Below are 20,755 nucleotides of genomic sequence, written 5' to 3' on the forward strand. Positions count from 1 at the left end.
CACTCCCTAGACCTCCGGATGTACTGTCCAATCCCCCAGACCCCTTGACGTACTGTCCAATCCCCCCGACCCACTCCCCAGACCTCCGGATGTACTGTCCAATCCCCCCGACCCACTCCCCAGACCTCCGGCTGACAGTCCAATCCCCCCGACACACTCCCCAGACCTCTGGACGGACAGTCCAATCCCCACGACCCACTCCCCAGACTTCCGGACGTTCTGACTAAAGCCCTGACCCACACTCCAGACCTCTGGACATTCTGTCCAATCCCCCCGACGCACTCCCCAGACCACCAGATATATTGCCCAATCCCCCCGAGCCACTCCCCAGACGTCCGGACGTACTATCCAATCACCCAGAACCACTCCCCAGACCTCCGGAGGTACTGTCCAATCCCGCCGACCCATTCCCCAGACCTACGGACATACTGTCCAATCCCCCCGACCCACTCCCCAGACCTCCTGACGTACTGTCCAATCCCCCCGACCCACTCCCCAAACCTCCGGATGTACTGTCCAATCCCCCCGACATACACCCCAGACCTCCGGATGTACTGTCCAATCCCCCCGACACACACCCCAGACCACCGGACATACTGTCCAATCCCCCCGACCCACTCCCCAGAACTCCGGACGTTCTATCCAATCACCCCGACCCACTCCCGAGACCTCCGGACGGACAGTCCAATCCACCCGACCCACTTCCCAGAACTCCGGACGTTCTGTCCAATTACCCCGACCCACTCCCCAGACCTGCGGATGTACTGTCCAATCCCCCCGACCCACTCCCCAGACCTCCGGACGTTCTCTCCAAAATCCCTGACCCACACTCCAGACCTCTGGACGTACTGTCCAGCACCCTGACCCAGTCTCCAGACCTCCGGACGTACTGTCCAATCCCCCCGACCCAATCCCCAGACCTCCGGACGTTCTGTCCAAAAGCCCTGACCGACACTCCAGACCTCCGGACATACTGTCCATACAGCCCGACCCACTCCCCTGACCTCCGTACGTACAGTCGAATCCCCCCGACCCACTCCCCAGACCTATGGACGTACTGTCCAATACGACCGACCCACACCCCATATCTCCGGATCAACTGTCCAATCCCCCCGACATACACCCCAAACCTCCGGATGTACTGTCCAATCCCCCGGACACACTCCCCAGACCTCCGGACGTACAGTCCAATCCCTCCGACCCACTACCCAGACCTCCGGACGTTCTGTCCAATTACCCCGACCCACTCCCGAGACCTCCGGACGGACAGTCCAATCCACCCGACCGACTCCCCAGACCTCCTGACGTACTGTCCAATCCCCCCGACCCACTCCCCAGAACTCCGGACGTTCTGTCCAATTACCCCGACCCACTCACGAGACCTCCGGACGTGCTGTACAATCACCCCGACACAATCCCCAGACCTCCGGACGTGCTGTCCAGACACCCCGACCCACTCTCCAGACCTCCGGACGTACTGTCCAGACGCCCCGACCCACTCTCCAGACCTCCGGACGTACTGTCCAATCCCCCGGAGCCACTCCCCAGATCACCGGACGCTCAGTCCAATCTCCCCGACCCACTCCCCAGACCTCCGGATGTACTGTCCAATCCCCCCGACCCACTCCCCAGACCTCCGGACGTACTGTCCAATCCCCCCGACCCACTCCCCAGACCTCCTGACATTCTGTCCAAAAGCCCCGACCCACACTCCAGACCTCCGGACATACTGTCCAGACACCCCGACCCAGTCTCCAGACCTCCGGACGTACTGTCCAATCCCCCCGACCCACTCCCCAGACCTCTGGACGTTCTGTCCTAAAGCCCCGTCCTGCTCTCCAGACCACCAGACGTTCTGTCCAGACGCCCCGACCCACATTCCAGACCTCCTGGCATTCTGTCCAGACGCCCCGACCCACATTCCAGACCTCCTGACGTTCAGTCCAGACGCCCCGACCCACTCTCCAGACCTCAGGACGTACTGTCCAAACACCCCGACCCGCCCTCCAGACCTCCGGACGTTCTGTCCAGAAGCCCCGACCGACTCCCCAGACCTCCGGAGGTACAGTCCAATCCCCCCGACCCACTCCCCAGACCTCCGGACGTACTGTCCAATCCCATCGACCCACTCACCAGACTTCCGGACGTTCTGTCTAAAAGCCCCGACCTGCTCTCCAGACCTCCAGACGTTCTGTCGAGACGCCCCGTCCCACACTCCAGACGTTCTGTCCAGACGACCCGACCTACAATCCAGACCCCTTGACGTTCAGTCCAGACGCCCCGACCCATTCTCCAGACCTCCGGACATACTGTCCAGACACCCCGACCCACTCCCCAGTCCTACGGACGTACTGTCTAATCCCCCCGACCCACTCCCCAGACCTCCGGAGGTACAGTCCAATCCCCCCGACCCACTCTCCAGTCCTACGGACGTACTGTCCAATCCCCCCGTCCGACTCCCCAGACCTCCGGAGGTACAGTCCAATCCCCCCGACCCACTCCCCAGACCTCCGGACGTACTGTCCAATCCCCCCGACCTGCTCCCCAGACCTCCTGACGTTCTGTGCAGACGCCCGGACCCGCTCCCCAGACCTCTGGACGTACTGTCCAATCCCCCCGACCCGCTCCCCAGACTTCCGGACGTACTGTCCAATCCCCCCGACCCACTCCCCAGACCTCCGGACGTACTGTCCAATCCCCCCGACCCACTGTCCAGACCTCCAGACGTACTGTCCAATCCCCCCGACCCACTCCCCAGACCTCCAGACGTACTGTCCAATCCCCCCGACCCACTGTCCAGACCTCCAGACGTACTGTCCAATCCCCCCGACCCACTCCCCAGACCTCCGGACGTACTGTCCAATCCCCCCGACCCACTGTCCAGACCTCCAGACGTACTGTCCAATCCCCCCGACCCACTGTCCAGACCTCCAGACGTTCTGTCCAGGCTCCCTGATGTGTTTTCCAGACCCGACCCACACCCACAATTGCGATCCTGACCCACAATCCAGACCCCCTTGTGTAAATTCCAGACTCTGATCCCTGATCCAGACGCTGACCACCTGGACTAAATGTTTCGACTTTCGTGACAACATTCTTGGATTTAACAGATAACTGAATCTTTGGAAAAATCATTTTGCAAAAGAAATTTTTGAAATATTTGCTCTGTTTGAGCCTGAGAGTGAGGCCGGGCATCAGAACCTGCATTTATTATGGTTAGCTGATGAGTTTCTAAAGTTAATGAGAGGGAAATGAACTTCAAGAAAGATAGGACAAACTCAACTACCTGATATTATTTTCAAAAAAGGTTGACTAAAATTCATTCTCTACTCAAAAGAGCATTTAGAATTATTTTTCGGATTATTACATCTGCAATTTACAGGTCACGCTGTATCTACCGCGAGCTGGAGATACAGTAATTTTTACGCAGGGGTTCCCTGAGACCTGAAAATTATTTCAACGGTTCCCTTGGGGCAAAACGATTGAGAAAGATGATTTAAACGAACAAGAATGGTTAATCGAGCAATATAGCTGAGAATGTTCAGATTATTTAAGGATTAAATACTCAATGCCCTGTCTTCGCCTTCTCGACCTTGCCTGAGGTTGAATAGTTTCCCACTCCCGCCATCGAGGAGCTGAAGTTTGCGAAGAGTTGGGAGGCCCTTCACTTGCTTCGGCGAGCTTGCGGCTCGGTCACGAGGTCCGGCTGACTCGCTGAGGGACAGTGAACTAGGGAAAACTTTGGCAAGTGTTTTCCAGTGCGTGAACTCATCCCTCCGCCTCTCGGGGCTGCGTGGGTGGAGCCATCGTCCGAGCGGCAGCTACGCCAAGACTTCGGTTTGCCCCGGGACGTGGTGGGACATGGCGATGCTGAGGGGCGTCGGAGCACGGTACGGCGCGGGGGCCGGGGGCTGGAACTGGAGCCGGGGGTCCGCGCTCACTCCACGCCTCCGCGACGGCGACAGCAGCCGGATGAGCAGGTGAGGGCTGCAGGGATACGGGCTTTTCAAACCTCTGGATGACCTGCCGAACAGAGCACTGGATCAACACGGTCCGGGGATTGGTATCCGGTTAATGAAAAACTTTTGTTTACTGGTTGGCTGGGCTGCGGGCTGAAGCCCAAGATTATTGCTGCGTTAAGAAAGTCTGCATCCACAGTTTTCCCTTATTGTCGAGCTGCTTTCCCCGCATGTGATCGCTGCATCCAAGTCCAACTGGTCTCGTCAATACTAGCAAATACTCACTTCTGCCCCCTGATAATTCCTGGCATTCAGTCACTGGTTTCCATAGTGAAAGATAGGAAACCTGCAGCGCAATACAGGCCCTTCGGCCCGCAAAGTTGTGCCAGACATGTCCTTACCTTAGGAATTACTAGGCTTACCCACAGCCCTCTAATGTCTCTAAGCTCCATGTACCTATCCAAAAGTCTCTTAAAAGACCTTATCGTAGTGGTTGCCAACCCGTCGATCGCGATCAACTGGTTGATCTTTGAGTCTCTCCCAGTAGATACCAAAAAAAACAATAAATACACAAATACTGTTGAGAGATTGTTTCCGGGTTGCGGGGTTTTAGTTCCGTTCTTTCTGCCCAGTGCGCATGTGTGTAGCTCCCCCGCCACGCACTACACAGTGTACTTCAGTGGTCCCCAACCACCGGGCTGCGAGTCAGCTGCACCTTTCCTCATTCCCTGTCACGCCCACTGTTGAACGCGCGCGAGGTCATCAGTTGCCTAAACGCAGTGACACCCTCGTGCTAGGGATCACTGGTTGGTTGCGGGCAGCTGGTGGGAAGCGCCGTTGCTACTGGCTTGGAGCACGGACAGATGGGTGCCGCCTCTGAATCTGTTCACCACACCGAATGTTCGTGGGGAACCCGGTGCTAAACTATTAGCAGACGACCTAATTCGGGCTCAGGGTTCCGTAACTAGCAGAGCCGCTTACCTCACTGCGATCTACCGAAACAAACTTTTGTCGGCCGATAGATCCTACAAGGGGGGTGGGCACACGTCCTAATGCACCCCTCGCTCACTGGGTCGCTCTGTCCGGACTGCGACCGCCGCAGCCCCGGCACGGGGACCTCCGGCCCTGACCTTGTCCTCTCACCCCACCCACGACCAGACGCACCTGGCCAAGGCGTCTGGCGGCGGGCGGGCGAGAGGCTGGAGTTCGGGCCCGGAGGTTGTCTAATGAGGCAATGAAGCACACAAAACTGCTTCGGTACCTTGAATCCAATCACCCTGCACTTAAAAGACAAACCCGTTGAGTTTTTTCAGCAGAAAAAACGTGAGCAAGCGGGACAGAAGCTAAGTGCCAAGAGCTGCGAAAACTAAATTGCGGAATAGACAGAACATAAGGAACCTGCTTTGAGTATTGTTGTATTCTGGTCATGTTTAACACCGCCCCCCCCCCACCCCGTCGGCCAGTCTGCAAGAATATTGTCAATATTAAACCGGTCCGCAGTGCAAAAAAAGGGTGGTGACCCCTGGTTGGTGTACAAACATTATTTCTACTTCTGGGTTGCGGGGTTTTACTTCCGGTCTTTTCTGCCCTGTGCGCGTGCGTGTAACTAATCAATCTGGGATCGATCTTGCCTTTCAGTAAGGCTGAGGTAGGGGATCTTGGGCTTCAAAAGGTTGGTGACCAATACCCTATCGTATCCGCCTCCACCACCACTGCCAGCAGCCCATTCCGCACACTCACCACTCTCTGAGTAACAAACTTACCCCTGACATCTCCTCTGTACCCACTCCCCAGCACCTTAAACCTGTGTCCTCTTGTGGCAACCATTTCAACCCTGGGAAAAAGCCTCTGACTATCCACAGGATCAATGCCTCTCTTCATCTTATACACCTCTATCGGGTCACCTCTCATCCTCCGTCGCTCCAAGGAGAAGAGGCTGAGTTCACTCAACCTGTTCTCATAAGGCATGCTCCCCAATCTGGGCAACATCCTTGTAAATCTCCTCTGCACCCTTTCTATGGCTTCCCCATCCTTCCTGTAGTGAGGTGACCAGAACTGAGCACAATACTCCAAGTGGGGTCTGACCAGGGTCCTATATAGCTGCAACATTACCTCTCGACTCCTAAATTCAATTCTACGATTGACGAAGGCCAAAACACTGTACACCTTGTTAACCACAGAGTCAACCTGCACAGCTGCTTTGAGCGTCCTATGGACTCGGACCTCAAGATCCCTCTGATCCCTCACACTGCCAAAAGTCTTACCATCAATACAATATTCTGCCATCATTTTTGACCAACCAAAATGAATCACCTCACATTTATTGGGGCTGAACTCCATCTGTCACTTCTCAGCCCAGTTTTGCATCCTATCAATATCCCAGTGTCACCTCTGACAGCCCTCCACACTATCCACAACACCTCCAACCTTTGTGTCATCAGCAAACTTACTAACCCATCCCACGAAAAGTAGGGGTCCCAGAACAGATCCCTGAGGCACACCACTGGTCACTAACCTCCATGCAGAATATGACCCGTCTACAACCACACTTTGCCCTCTGTGGGCAAGCCAGTTCTGGATCCACACAGCAATGTCAGTGAAGACTGACACATTTTTGCCTGCTGTTTCTTTGTCCCCATTCCTACCTCCATCATCATTTTCCAGTGGCCCAATATCCGCTCTTGCCTCTCTTATATTATTGGCTAGCTTACCTTCATATTTCATCTTTTCTCTCTTGAAGGCAACTACAAAAAGCCTTAAGTTTTTTAACGGCTTCTCAATCTTCTAACTTCTCACTGATTTGTCAGAATCAGAATCAGGTTTATTATCACTGGCATGTGACATGAAATTTGTTAACTTAGCAGCAGCAGTTCAATGCAATACATAATCTAGCAAAGAAAAAAATAACAAAACTAAAATAATAATACATAAACAAGTAAATCAATTACTTATATTGAATAGATTTTAAAAAGTGCAAAAACAGAAAGACGGTATATTTTAAAAAGTTTACCCTATTGTATGCCCTTTTTCCTTTTTTGTGCTGTCCTTTCCAGCCACGGTTGTGTCATCCTCCCTTTAGAATAACCCTTCACCTTTGGACTGTACCTATCCTGCACCTTCCAAATTCTCCCTGCAGTTCGACTGAGTGCCTTTCCATCAGCGTGCTCTAAAAATCCATTTCATAGGGATTCTATAACTTTCCACTCTTCCGATCTAACACCAACCTGATTTTCTCAGTCTACTTGCATATTGGAATCACCTATGACTGTCATAGCATTACCCTTTTCACGTGCCTGTTTTATCCCCCGTTCAGAGACACAGGTACACCGTTAAAACTGCATGTTTCAGTGTGCAGATGGGTGGATTCCCAGTGTCTGGGGGAATGAATCGGTAGAGAATGGGTGACAGGAATAATTAGACATGCTTTGGATTTTTCCATGATAATAACAAACTGCTGTGTCATTATAGAATGAATGGAAATACATAAACCAAAATGCAATGTTGTTAGTGTGGAAAGAAATGCAGCTATTTTCAGACCAAAAACCCAGTAAAAAGATAACTCACAGATGAGGGTCAAAGTATCAAGGCACTCATTAAACTGTTTGAAATACTTAATGACTGTCAGATAAAACTAGTAAACATGGTGCATTGCCAGAGTGTTTATGGAAAACATGCAAATCCCAATGAACACGGTAACTCTGATCACCCACAGATGTCAGTCCCTGTTATTTGACACGGCACCATAACCGCAGCAATACAAAGCACCAAAGCCTTAGCAGTGGCTTCACTTCAGCTTTAGGGTTGTTACTGATATTTTCAGGGTCACAGCCCAAATTGTGCATGTTTGGTCCTTCCATTGAAGATGGAAACTTAATGGCCTGAACTACAAGATATAACATTATGGGTGTGATAGACCCCCCCCAACTCTCTCCCCCCCCCCACACCCTTCTGCCCTCTCCCCCCACACCCTTCTGCCCTCTCTCCCCCCACACACACCCCCATGCGCATGCTCTCCCCAACACAATCCCCCCACCCCCACGTTCTCTCACTCACCCGCTTCCTGTCTCCCACACCCCCACGATGCCCACAATAGCTTTTGTCCCCACAGGTACTATCAGATGCTTCCAGTATTTTATCTCTCCATTTCAGATTTATAATTTTTAATTTCTCAAGCGAGACATTGGAAGGATGTATGCCCAGTAATTGGAAGGGACGGTGTTCCTGCGGGGAGGGAAGAGTACACAGCAATGAGGTCAGGCTGACGTTGGAGCCAAGGAATCTTCTCGTGTGAAAATGGGAAGTCCCTTTCTGCTAGATTAATTTCTGCAGCTGTTTTCTCAGAACAAGTATGTGATTACCGACAGGTTAGAGGAAGAAACTTATTAAGAATTGTTTGTTCAGGGTGAAGGTTAAGCATAATCTGGTGTCTTGTGGGTGTTCAGAATAGGTGCACATAAACCCAGTGGCCATGTTAGATATGTCCGTACACCACCTTGTTCATCCAAATGCCAATCGCGTGACTGCAACTCAATGCATGAAGGTGTGCAGACGTGGTCAAGGGTTTCAGACCAAACATCAGAATGGGGAAGGAATGTGATTTTACTGCCTTCAACCATGCACTGATAGTGTGTGCCAGACAGGGTGGTTTGAGTATCTCAGTAACTACTGAGTTTTTAAAAAAATATCCATACAACAGTCACTGGAATTTATAGAGAATGGTACAAGAAATAATAAAACATCCAGTGGGCAACAGACCAAGTTCTGTGTGCGCTGTGATATCCATTGAGTAGCAAAAACCAGAACAATCAAGATAAACAGGTAAATCAAGGTCAACATACAGGCAGAGAGAACACTCAGAACAAAGAGGTTGCAACAACCAAAGGATTATTATTGTCTCTCGTATTGAAAACATTGAGAAAGCTGTTTTGCTTGCCATCCCTGTAAGCTATTTCATCACATCTGTACATTAATGTATACAAGGAGTTAACAATAATAACATACAGAATAGATTGCCACATAGAAAAGCAAAGTGGATTACAGGTAGACAAGGTGCAAGGCTATAATGAGGTAGATGGTGAGGTTAAAATTCCATTTTACTGTATAAGATGTCCATTTACTAGTTGTATAACAGCAAGATACAAACTGTCCTTGAGCCAGTACGGTGTCTGATGGAGATGAGTTTATTCTGGTGACCTGTCTTCATGTCATCCAGAATAAAGGTGAAAGAAGGAAATTCTGTAGAAAGACTCATGTGCAATCCATCTTTGTAGTTAACAAAATGATTTAATGTTGGCTGACCCTTACATGAACTTAAAACCTGATCAATCGGATAAGCTACTGACCATTGATTAGTGTACTCTCATACTGCCGAGTGCTTGAGATGTCGTGCTCGTTGGCTGGCCCTGTGCCCTATGCCAGGTATGTGAAGGAAGGGTCACTGCTGGTCTGCAGTGAGCCCTGTGGAAGACCACTCACCAGTGGCAGTCTAATAATAAAGGGCAGTCTAGAACATACTAAATTTGGAAAACCAGTTGAAGTTGGAGGGAAACCAAGCAGTTTCCTATAATTTTGACTTGGCTCACTTGCACACCGAGCAGTCTCACCTCTCAACCCCTCACGTTCCACTGGAGCAACCCACAACTCAGTGGTATAAACCAACCTGCCCCAATGTTTTCCCACCCCCTCACCTACCAGCCTCTGTCCAACATCTCCCTCAAACTGCTCCATATAGTCATCTTTTCTCCTCCCCCTCTGTTCTGATACAGGGTCTTGACCCAAAACATTGGTTTTCTCTTACTGTCTGCATAAATACTGAGGTGTTTCGTCATTCTGTGCTTTGTCCTATACTCCAGCACCTGCAGTCTGTTCACTGAAGCTACAGATTAGCAGGTAAAGCTATTATAAGATTAAGTGATGGTTAGAGAGATTTCAGGCAATGCGATCTAGGCACAGTTTGATAGTGGATCAGATGAAATGCAATTTGAGACTTGCTGTGCAGCAGCAGAATTTCAACACAGAGACAAAACATGTAATTAGGAAGGTAACCACAAGCCCTCATTGTGAGGAAATAAGACAGAAAAGTAGTCTGGTCTAGTTTTTAGTGCAAACCTGTTTCCTTTCTGCTGCCTTCCTCCCTTTTTGAAGAATGGAGTAACATTTGCAATTTTCCAGTCCTCTGGCAACATCCCAGAGTCCAATTGTTTTTATAGACAATAGGTGCAGAAGTAGACCATTCGGCCCCTCGAGTCTGCACCGCCATTCTGAGATCATGGCTGATCATTCACTATCAATACCCAGTCCCTGCCTTGTCCCCATATCCCTTGATTCCCCTATCCATCAGATATCTATCCAGCTCCTTCTTGAAAGCATCCAGAGAATTGGCCTCCACCGTCTTCCGAGGCAGTGCATTCCACACCTCCACAACTCTCTGGGAGAAGAAGCTCTTTCTCAACTCTGTTTTAAATAACTGACCTCTTATTCTCAATCCATGCCCTCTGGTACTGGACTCTCCCAACATCTGGAACATATTTCCTGCCTCAATCCTATCAAATCCTTTAATTATCTTAAACGTTTCAATCAGATCCCCTCTCAATCTCCTCAATTCCAGCGTTTACAAGCCCAATCTCTCCAATCTCCCTGCGTAAGACAGCCCTGCCGTCCCAGGAATCAACCTAGTGAATCTACGCTGCACTTCCTCAATTGCCAGAATGTCCTTCCTTAAACCTGGAGACCAAAACTGTACACAATATTCCAGGTGTGGTCTCACCAGGGCCCTGTACAAATGCAAAAGGACATCCTTGCTCTTGTACTCAATTCCCCTTGTAATAAAGGCCAACATTCCATTTGCCCTCTTCACTGCCTGTTGCACTTGCTCATTCACCTTCATTGACTGATGAACTAGGACTCCTAGGTCTCTTTGCATTTCTCCCTTACCTGACTCTACACCGTTCAGACAATACTCTGCCCTCTTGTTCCTGCTTCCAAAGTGGATAACTTCACATTTATTCACATTGAATGATATCTGCCCACTCACCCAGCCTATCCAAGTCTCCCTGTATTCTCCTAACGTCCTCTTCGCATGTCACACTGCCACCCAGTTTAGTATCGTCAGCAAACTTGCTGATATGGTTTTCAATGCCCTCATCTAAATCGTTGACATAAATCGTAAAGAGCTGTGGTCCCAATACAGAGCCCTGTGGTACCCCACTAGTCACCTCCAGCCAGTCCGAGAAACACCCATTCACTGCTACCCTTTGCTTTCTATCTGCCAACCAGTTTTCTATCCATGTTGAAACCCTGCCCCCAATGCCATGAGCTCTGATTTTACTCACCAATCTCCTATGTGGCACCTTATCGAATGCCTTCTGAAAATCTAGGTACACAACATCCACTGGCTTACCCTCATCTAACATCCCTGTTACACCCTCAAAAAACTCCAACAGATTAGTCAAGCATGATTTGCCCTTGGTAAATCGATGCTGGCTCGGCCTAATTCTTTTACTGCCATCAAGATGTGCCACTATTTCGTCCTTAATAATGGACTCAAGCATCTTCCCCACGACTGACGTTAGGCTAACAGGGTGATAGTTCTCCGTTTTCTCCTTCCCTCCCTTCTTGAAAAGTGGGATAACATTAGCCACTCTCCAATCTTCAGGAACTGATCCTGAATCTAAGGAACATTCCTGAGCCACCTCTTTTAGAACCCTCGGATGCAGACCATCTGGACCCGGGGATTTATTATCCTTCAGTCCTACCAGTCTACTCATCACAGTTTCTTTCCTAATGTCAATCTGTCTCAATTCCTCTGATATCTTATGACCCTGGCCTTCTTCTCATTGGAATGAACTGCATTTGCATCTTTTGTATTATCCCCAAGAATATCTGCCACTGCTGATCCACTGTCTTTCCTGCCAGGGCATCTGCCCATTTAACTTTGGCCAGCTCTTCCCTCATGGCTCCATAGTCTCCTTTATTTAATTGCAACACTGACACCTCTGATCTGCCCTTATCCCTCTCAAATTGTAGATAAAAACTTATCATGTTATGATCACTACTTCCTAATGGCTCCTTTACTTCAAGATCACATCAATTCCTGTTCATTACACATCACCAAGTCCAAAATAGCCTCGTTCCTGGTTGGCTCAAGCACAAGCTGTTCCAAAAATACATCCCTTAGACACTCCGCAAACTCCCTATCCTGGGGTCCAGCACCTACCTGATTCTCCCAGTCCACCTGCATGTTGAAATCTCCCATAACGACTACATTACCTTTAGCACATGCCAATGTTAACTCCCTAATCAACTTGTTCCCAATATCCACGCTACTGTTTGGGGGCCTGTACACAACACCCATTAGGGTCTTTTTACCCTTACTGTTCCTCAGCTCAATCCACACAGACTCTACTTCCCCTGTTCCCAAGTCACCCCTTGCTAAGGACTGAATCTCATTCCTCACCAACAGGGCCACCCCACCCCCTCTTCCCATATTTCTGTCTCTACGATAGCACGTATACCCTGGTACACTCAAGATCATTTCTAATGCCACCACAACCTGTAACAGTATCTCATTCAGAACCCTAGGGTGCAGATCCTCTGCTCTGGGTGACTTTTGTACCTTTAGGTCTTCCAGCTTTTTGAGCACCTTCTCTCTTGTAACAGTAACTGCACTCACTTCTCTTTCTTCACACACTACCACATCAGGCACACTGCTAGTGTCCTCCACAGTGAAGACTGATGCAAAATACTCATTTAGTTCATCAGCCATCTCCTTGTCCCCCGTTATTATTTCTACTGCCTCATTTTCTAGCAGCTCTACGTCCACTCTCATTTCTCTTTTATTTTTAACTTAAAAAAAACTTTTACAATCCACTTTGATATTATTTGCTAGCTTGCTTTCATATTTCATTTTTTCCCTTCTAATGATATTTTAGTTGCTCTCTGTAGGTTTTTAAAATTTTTCAAATCCTCTATCTTCCTGTTAATTTTAGCTATGTTGATTACCCTTTGTTTTGCTTTTATAATAGTTTTGACTTCCCTTGTCAGCCACAGTTGTACTATTTTACCATTTGAGTATTTCTTCATTTTTAGAATATACATGTCCTGCACCTGCCTCTTTTCCCCCAGAAACACACACCATTTCTGCTCTGCTGACATCCCTGCCAGCATCTCCTTCCAATTTACTTTGGCCAACTCCTCCCTCACACCACTGTAATTTCCCTCACTCCACTGAAATACTGCTACGTCAAGCTTTACTTTCTCCCTATCAAATTTCAAGTTGAACTCAATCATATTGTGATCACTGGTTCCTAAGGGTTCCTTTACCTTAAGCTCCCTCATCTCCTCCAGTTAATTACACAACACCCAACCCAGTATAGTTGATCCCCTAGTAGGCTCAGCAACAAATTGCTCTAAAAAGCCATTTATTAGGCATTCAACAAACTCACTCTCTTGAGATCCATTACCAACCTGATTTTCCCAATCGACCTGCATGTTAAAATCTCCCATGACTACTATACATTGCCCTTTTGACTCGCCTTTTCTATTTCCTACTGTAACCTGTGGCCCACCTCCCAGTCACTGTTGGGAGGCCTGTACATATCTGCCATCAATGTCCTTTTACCCTTGCAGTTTCTTAACTCGACCCACAAGGATTCAACATCTTCCAATCCTATGTCACATCTTTCTACTGATTTGATACCATTCTTCACCAGTAGAGCCACACCACCCCCTCTGCCTACCTTCCTATCCCTCCGATACAATGTGTAACCTTGGACATTCAGCTCCCAACTACAACCATCCTTCAGCCACAATTCAGTGATGGTCACAACATCATACCTGGCAATCTATAATATTGCAACAAGATCATCCACCTCATTTCTCATACTCCATGCATTGAGATATAACACTTTTGAGTGCTGTATTTGCTATCCTTTTTGATTCTGTGTCCTTAATGCACTGATACTCACCCTGCTGGCTACAACTAAGACCCTGATGCACTATCAATAACTCCAAAAGACTGGAAGTAGAGTAAATATTGAAAGGCTTTAATTATCAGTAAAACGGAGCACATCCATGCTGGATGACTGTGGGAGGAATCACCTTTATACCGGGGTCTGTGGGAGGAGCCACAGGAGCAGTCAGCAGAGGGGCGTGTCCAGTCAGGTATATGTAGTTCACCTCAATCGCCTTTATACCGGGGTCTGTGGGAGGAGCCACAGGAGCAGTCAGCGGGGGGGGGCGTGACCAGTCAGGTATATGTAGTTCACCTCAATCGCCTTTATACAGGGGTCTGTGGGAGGAGCCACAGGAGCAGTCAGCGGGGGGACGTGACCAGTCAGGTATATGTAGTTCACCACAATCACCTTTATACCGGGGTCTGTGGGAGGAGCCACAGGAGCAGTCAGCAGGGGCGTGTCCAGTCAGGTATATGTAGTTCACCACAATCGCCTTTATACCGGGGTCTGTGGGAGGAGCCACAGGAGCAGTCAGCGGGGGGGGGGCGTGTCCAGTCAGGTATATGTAGTTCACCACAATCACCCCCCCCCCTTTGTTTTAAAAGAGAGTCCACATGGGGCGAAGTTTCTTACAAGTATATTTACAGGTTAAGTCTATCAGGTGGTCGAATCTGTCGCTGCGATCTACGTAGCACTGGCTGTGATTGCACAGGTGCCGGTGGTGATTGCACCGGAGACGGTGGTTGTGCTGGTTCCGGCCTGACTGGAGGTGTCAGCCCACTAGGCGTCAGTGATCCTTCATGCGTGTGCGTCGCACCCGGTATGGGCTGTGTAGGGCTTGGAGTGCACGGTGTCTCATGGATATATATATCGGTGGGTACAGGGTTCATAGTTACCAGGGAGTGTTCGGGGTGGGGTCTGGTGCTCCTGCAGGCGCCAGGTCGCGGACGAAGACCGTGTCCTCCCGCCCATCCGGTAAGACCACGTTGGCATACTGGGGGTTCGCATGAAGTAGGTGAACCCTCTCGACCATTGGGGAGTATTTATTGCTCCGCGCATGTTTCTGGAGCAACACTAGCCCTGGGGACGTCAGCCAAGCCGGTAGGGTGGTCCTAGTGGTTGACTTTCTGGGAAAAGAAAAGAGTCACTCATGAGGGGTGGCATTGGTGGACGTGCATAACAGGGAGCGGATGGAGTGGAGTGCCTTGGGGAGGACCTCCTGCCATTGAGAGACCGGCAATCCCTTTGTCCTAAGGGCTAAGAGTGTGGCCTTCCACACCGTGGCATTCTCCCTCTCCACCTGTCCATTTCCCCGGGGATTATAGCTCGTGGTCCTACTAGTTGCAATACCCCTCCCCAGCAGGTATTGGTGCAGCTTGTCACTCATAAACAAGCACCCCCTGTCACTGTGGATATAGCATGGGTATCTGAACAGAGTGAAGAGCCTTTATTTTCATTTTTCAATCTTTTTATTGATTTTCAAATAAAGAATATACAAATTGGAAGAGGAGTTTAACGAGTAGATAATATAAAAGGCATATAAACAGCAATAGTAAAAACAAAAAGTATAAATGATCAAAATCAAATAAGTAAAATATTTTGCTGTTATATATACAATAGTCCAAAAAAACTACAACTCCTCATAACAATCATAAGAGAAAAAGATTGGAAATTTTATTAATAAGGAAAAAAACCCACTAACTAAACTGAAACAAAAAACAAAAAAAAGGAAAGAAAAAGAAAGATTGGGCAGTCCAATTGAGGATAAAATTCGAAAAAAACAGAGAGAGAAAACACATCCTTCCAGTCATCTCCGAACCTTCATGGATAAGGATTTTCCCCGAAGAGATTAAAATAAATAAATTTAATCAAGTGAAAATATTGAATAAAAGGTCACTAGACTTGTTCAAAATTAAAGGATGTATCAAATGTCTGCCTTCTAATTTTCTCCAAGCTTAGACATGACATACTGGAGGAGAGCCAATAGAAAACAGTAGGTGGGTTAGATTCTTTCCAATGTAGCAAAATAGCTCTCCTAGTGTTGTGGTTTTTTGTGCCTCGTAAATGACCAAGAGACGCAGAAGATTCTTCAAGAAGGGTTAAACTTTAATTTGCAAATCAAAGCTGAGATGGTCATTGAGCTAGTCGCTGATTGCCCACCGATCTATGGACACAGCATTTTTTATAGTATTTGTCCAGTTGTATTAGCATATGTAATCGATCTATAGTTGCATACTACACGTACTACACGTCCATATTGTTCCTATCAATTGGCTTAATCATGTTCTAATCTACATCTCTTAGCTACCTTCTCATTAACATACCATTGTCTTCTACATTCCTAAGACTTCATTCTACTAAATTGGGTACATGCATAGCAGACTGACTAGTTACACAGCAAACGATACAAGTTTTATACTCCATAATATTTTTATACTCCAATACTAGCCAGTAAAGTTGAAAAAGCTATCACATGTTGGGCGGAAGCAAACACTTTGCTTGCTTCCTCTGGAATAATCCCAAAAATTGCTGTAAGTGGATTAGGTTGAACATCCATATCTATAACTTTAGATAATATTCCAAACACATCCCTCCAAAAATTATTTAAACTTACACATGACCAAAACATATGGGTTAGAGTAGCCATTTCTGTGTTACATCTGTCACAAATAGGGCTTATATTAGAAAAAATATGTGCCAATTTATCTTTAGACATATGGGCCCTATGTACTATCTCAAACTGAATTAAGATATGGCATGCACAGATAGATGAATTATTGACTAAATAATAAATTTTACTCCATTGATTATCTGAGAGTGAATGTTGAAGTTCTACTTCCCAGGTACGTCGTTAGGCGACATGCGAGCATTCATTAACTGTTTATGAATGATAGTTATTAATCGTTATTGAAAAGGTTTAAATGGAAAAATAACATAAACCAAATTTGAAGAGCAGGCCAAGGGGTAATTCGGTAAAAAATCATGTAAGAAATTCCTAACCTGTAAATACCTGAAAAAATTTGTATTAGAGATATCATATTTATCCATTAACTGTGAAAAAGACATTAAACAGTCTTGTAAAAACAAATCTAAAAAAGTTTTAATTCCCTTAATTTTCCATGTTAAAAAAAGCCTTATCCAAAGTTGATGGTTTAAAAAAGAAATTAGAATAAATATTACTAGAAAGTAAAAAATCATTTAATTCAAAAAATCTATGAAATTGAAGCCAAATTTTTAAAGTATGTTTAACAATAGGGTTAAGAGCTTGTCTACCTATTCTGGAGAGTGAAAAGGGAAGAGGAGCTCCTAATAAAGAAGCTAATGAAAACCCCAGTCCTGAGTTTTCCTCCAGCTGTAACCATGAAGGGCGATCTTGGTCATCTATATCATAAATCCAAAAAGTAGTATAACAAATATTAATTGCCCAATAATAGAATCTAAAGTTTGGTAAAGCCAGCCCTCCATCTTTTTTTGATTTTTGCAATAAAAGTTTATTCACTCTACGGCCTTTACTATTCCAAACATAAGATAAAATCAAAGAATCTATTTTATCAAAAAATGTTTTTGGAACAAAAGAGGGAACTGCTTGAAATATATATAAAAATTTCAGTAGGATAACCATTTTTATAGCATTTATTTGACCTCTCAATGACAGCGACATAGGTGACCATTTAGAAAGCGCCTGTTGAGTATATTCAACTAAAGGGAAAAATTTATACCTATATAGGTCTTTAAAATTTTTTGTAATTTTGATACCAAAGGTAAGTAAAATGGTTTTTGGCAATATTAAAAGGTATTTGATCATAATAATCAGAATAATTATTAATAGGAAATAATTCACTTTTATGTAAATTAAGTTTATATCCAGAAAAAGTACCATATTCCATAATTATAGATAACATAGAAGGAATAAATTTCTTAGGATTTGAAATGTAAACTAATAAATCATCCGCGTATAACGAAACCTTATGTAATTTATCCTCTCTCCTAATACCCTGCACAGAATTAGAATCCCTAAGAGCAATAGCAAGTGGTTCTAAAGCCAAATTAAATAATAAAGGGGACAACCCTGACGGGTACCTCCATATAATCTAAAGTAAGGAGACTTTTGATTATTAGTTAGAACCGCAGCATGATAAATCAATTTAATCCAGGAAATAATTCCTGGACCAAAATTAAACCTCTTCAAAACCTGGAATAGATAAAGCCACTCCACCTTATCCAGAGATACAATACATTCCGATTCTTTGGCTGAGGGAGAATAAATGATATTTGATAATCTTTGAATATTAAAATGTGAATACCTATTTTTAATAAATCCTGTTTGATCATTTGAGATAACATTAGGCAAGACAGTCTCAAGCCTATTTGCTAGAATCTTAGAGAGAATTTTGAAATCTACATTCAGTAAAGAAATAGGTCTATAGGATACAAATTCCAGTGAGTCTTTTTCTTTTTTTGGAATCAATGAAATTAGTGCTTCATAAAAAGTTTTAGGAAGGCTCCCAGAGGATGTAGAGTCAGTAAACGTTTGATGAAGATGTGGTATAAGCATTTCATGAAAGGTCTTGTAAAATTCTACCGTATAACCATCAGGTCCCAGAGCTTTACCTAATTGCAAAGAGGATATAGCCTTGGCTATCTCCTCTTGTTTAATAGGTGCATCTAACATATGGACATCTTGAATTGAAATCTGGGGTATGTTTAACCTTTGCAAAAATTTATTCATAGTCATAGTACTATCAGAGAATTCAGATTTATAAAGATTAGAATAAAAGACCATAAATATCTTATTAATTTCATAAGGATCTAAAGTTTCTGTTCTATTTGGTCAGCGAATTTTTAAAATCTGTCTTCTGACCATCCCAGCCTTTAACTGACCCGCTAAAAGTTTAGCAGATTTTTCCCCAGGTATATAAAATAAACTTTTAGATTTAAGAATTTGCTGTTCAATGGGAAAGGTCAGAAGTAAATCATACTGTGATTGAAGTTCGACCCTTTCTTTATATAGGTCTTCAGTAGGTTTAACTGAAAATGCTTTATCTATCTGTTTAATTTTATTAATAAGCACTGACAATTCCACTTTAGTTTTCTTTCTCAAGGCTGCTAAATATGAGATTATCTGTCCCCTAAGAAAAGATTTTAAGGTGTCCCATACAACTAGATTTGACATTCCTTCAGTTGTATTAAATTCAAAAAATATAGAAATTTGCTCCTTAATAAAATTAACAAAAGCTGGATCCTGTAACAAAACGGTGTTCAATCTCCACTGTGAGATTTTCAAAAATCTATCCAGAAACTTAAGGGTTAACTTTAAAGGCGCGTGATCTGAAAGCACAATGATGTCATACGCACATTCAACAACGGAGTTTAACAGACGTGTATCTAAAAAAAAGTAATCAATTCTGGAATATTTGTGATGGACGTGTGAGAAAAAAGAGGAATCTTTATTGTTGGGGTGTTTATATCTCCAAATATCGACAAGGCCATATTCTAATAAAAAAGAGTTAATACAGGCTGCCGCTTTATTTGGAAGCGACGGATTGGTTGATGACCTGTCAATCACCGGATTTAAACAACAATTAAAGTCACCACCCATGATCAGAACTCTGAAAAAGTTTCTTAAAAAAATCAGAGTTATCTGCATTAGTTGCGTATACACACACCAGAGCTACCTTTTGACCGCATAATAAACCAGTAACAATTAAATATCTTCCAATCAAATCAGTAGTAGTATTAAGGTGTACAAAAGGGATTTTGGAACTAAGAAATATAGAAACGCCTCTTGTTTTACTATCTGACAGCGAGTGAAAAAGAGGCCCTTTCCAAAAGCAAAAAAACCTGTCCTCGTCCTGTTTTCGTGTATGATTTTCTTGTGCAAAAATAATATTAGCATTTCTTAAAAATCTTTTTATGCTTAATGGGATGATTGACGCCGTTCCAATTCCAAGATATTATATTGATTTTATTAACATCCATGTTTAATATTGTATAAAAGAAATGTTACGCATGTACAGATTAAACCAAAAGGAGTGACGCATTTACTGTGGGAGGAGCCACAGGAGCAGTCAGCAGAGGGCTGTGTCCAGACAGGTATATGTAGTTCACCTCAATCTCCTTTATACAGGGGTCTGTGGGAGGAGCCACAGGAGCAGTCAGCAGAGGGCTGTGTCCAGACAGGTACATGTAGTTCACCACACCCCCCACACAATAGAGTGAAATAAAGGAACCGATAGGCTGGTCCCATGCTAACTAATCATCTTAACCCTGTTCTCCATCTTGCAGCTCCGTATAGTAATAAAAAGCAAAAATCCCACGGAAAATAGCCATAACAAAAGGCACAAACAGAATTCAACTACTATAATGTTATGTCTAACATCAATAAAAACATAATCAACAACGGCCATCTTAGAATCAGCTAAAGTAGCTTAAACATATATTCAAAAGAAGGAATAAATCCAGGCAAATAATGTTATAAACAATATTCTTTCTCTTGAAAAAGAAAAGTAAATGAGTATATATGTAAAACAGACCTAAAGCTATAAGTATTGAAGCAAATAAAAGAAATAAGAAGGTTAATACACAACAGGTCCTACATGGACCACTAACGTACAATACTATAAAGGTTCCCTACAAGACAGTTATATATGTACTAATTATTAATAAAATAAAGAAAAAATTAAATCGACCACGTCCCATACCAGAGAATGAAAAGGTATAACTTGTACTTAACTCAAAAGCTCCACAAACAACTCATCCAGCAGATAATTCAAAATTGCCTATTGAGTAATCGGAGTGTTATGCCCGCAGCCCCCTCCTTTGTGAGAATCACAAGAGCACTAG

At 45.3% G+C, this 20,755-nt stretch overlaps 1 protein-coding gene across 4 annotated transcripts in view; it reads left to right on the forward strand.

Moving 5' to 3' along the window:
- The first annotated feature begins 2,943 nt into the window (after positions 1-2,943).
- acsf2 (acyl-CoA synthetase family member 2) overlaps positions 2,944-20,755 on the forward strand; it is a 980,331-nt gene continuing 962,519 nt past the window's right edge. Inside the window, exon 1 of one of the 4 annotated variants that reach the window (XM_059948994.1) lies at positions 2,944-3,980. In XM_059948994.1, coding sequence (XP_059804977.1) covers positions 3,862-3,980 — 119 coding nt within the window. In that variant the 5' untranslated portion in view covers positions 2,944-3,861. The remainder of the gene's footprint in view (positions 3,981-20,755) is intronic. The other 3 variants (XM_059948995.1, XM_059948996.1, XM_059948993.1) reach the window with 3 other exon arrangements.

Source organism: Hypanus sabinus, chromosome 23, assembly GCF_030144855.1.
Source record: "Hypanus sabinus isolate sHypSab1 chromosome 23, sHypSab1.hap1, whole genome shotgun sequence".
NCBI lineage: Eukaryota > Metazoa > Chordata > Chondrichthyes > Myliobatiformes > Dasyatidae > Hypanus > Hypanus sabinus.